Below are 752 nucleotides of genomic sequence, written 5' to 3'. Positions count from 1 at the left end.
TATCTATATATCTAGTCCCAACACCCCCACCCCACCCTTTTTGTCCGAACATTTGTGTGCATGTGTTCAGGTGAGTGTATGTGTAAAATGATGGCAGTAGAAGAGATTGCTTTTAATGGCTTGTTTCCAGTTTTAAAAGGTACAATAGCATAGCAAGTGTGTGCATAAACAGAGGAATGACTAAATACATACTGTATGTTATACCATTTCTATAGGTCTATGTGGATATTTAACCAAGTAAAATTTGTATATATTTGAAGTACAGATTGTACTTCGCCATTCATGTGGCAATTTATTTTCATGTGTGCACCATATAAAGTAACTTTATTTCCATTCTTTTCCTTCCTAAGAATGAAAGTATGTATGAGGTGTGCATACTGTTCAAAGCATCTCAGGCTTTTAAGAACATTTCCATTTACATAAATCTTTACATAAATGTTCCCTTAACCACTCAGAACAAGGTATGTTTGCATATTAGGCCATGATCTACAGCAGGTTTACCTTAGAAAAAATGCTAAGTACCAAATATTCAGTCACCTTCACTAAACATGGAGTTCCTTTCATGCCTGGAATGGGGAAATTGAGGTCAGGAGTTCCACTACTGGTAGATGCAGGAGTGCCACTGCTTGTTCCAGCTCCATTGGCTGATGCATTTCCAATATCTGTCCTGAATCGTTTGTTCTCTCCAGGCTCAGCAGTCTCCATGCTAAAATAACAGATTCAGAAGTTAACAATGACATCAAGGATAGCAG

General features: G+C 37.6%; 1 protein-coding gene across 1 annotated transcript in view; it reads right to left on the bottom strand.

Annotated features, from left to right (window-relative positions):
- Positions 1-752, bottom strand: part of LOC119581915 (mini-chromosome maintenance complex-binding protein-like) — a 10,751-nt gene that overhangs the window by 6,398 nt on the left and 3,601 nt on the right. Inside the window, exon 6 of the mRNA XM_037930079.1 lies at positions 538-706. Coding sequence (XP_037786007.1) covers positions 538-706 — 169 coding nt within the window. The remainder of the gene's footprint in view (positions 1-537; positions 707-752) is intronic.

This window comes from Penaeus monodon, chromosome 15 (genome assembly GCF_015228065.2).
Source record: "Penaeus monodon isolate SGIC_2016 chromosome 15, NSTDA_Pmon_1, whole genome shotgun sequence".
Lineage (NCBI taxonomy): Eukaryota > Metazoa > Arthropoda > Malacostraca > Decapoda > Penaeidae > Penaeus > Penaeus monodon.
The sequence above is the reverse complement of the archived record's forward strand: the minus strand, read 5'-3'. Positions and strand labels throughout refer to the sequence as shown.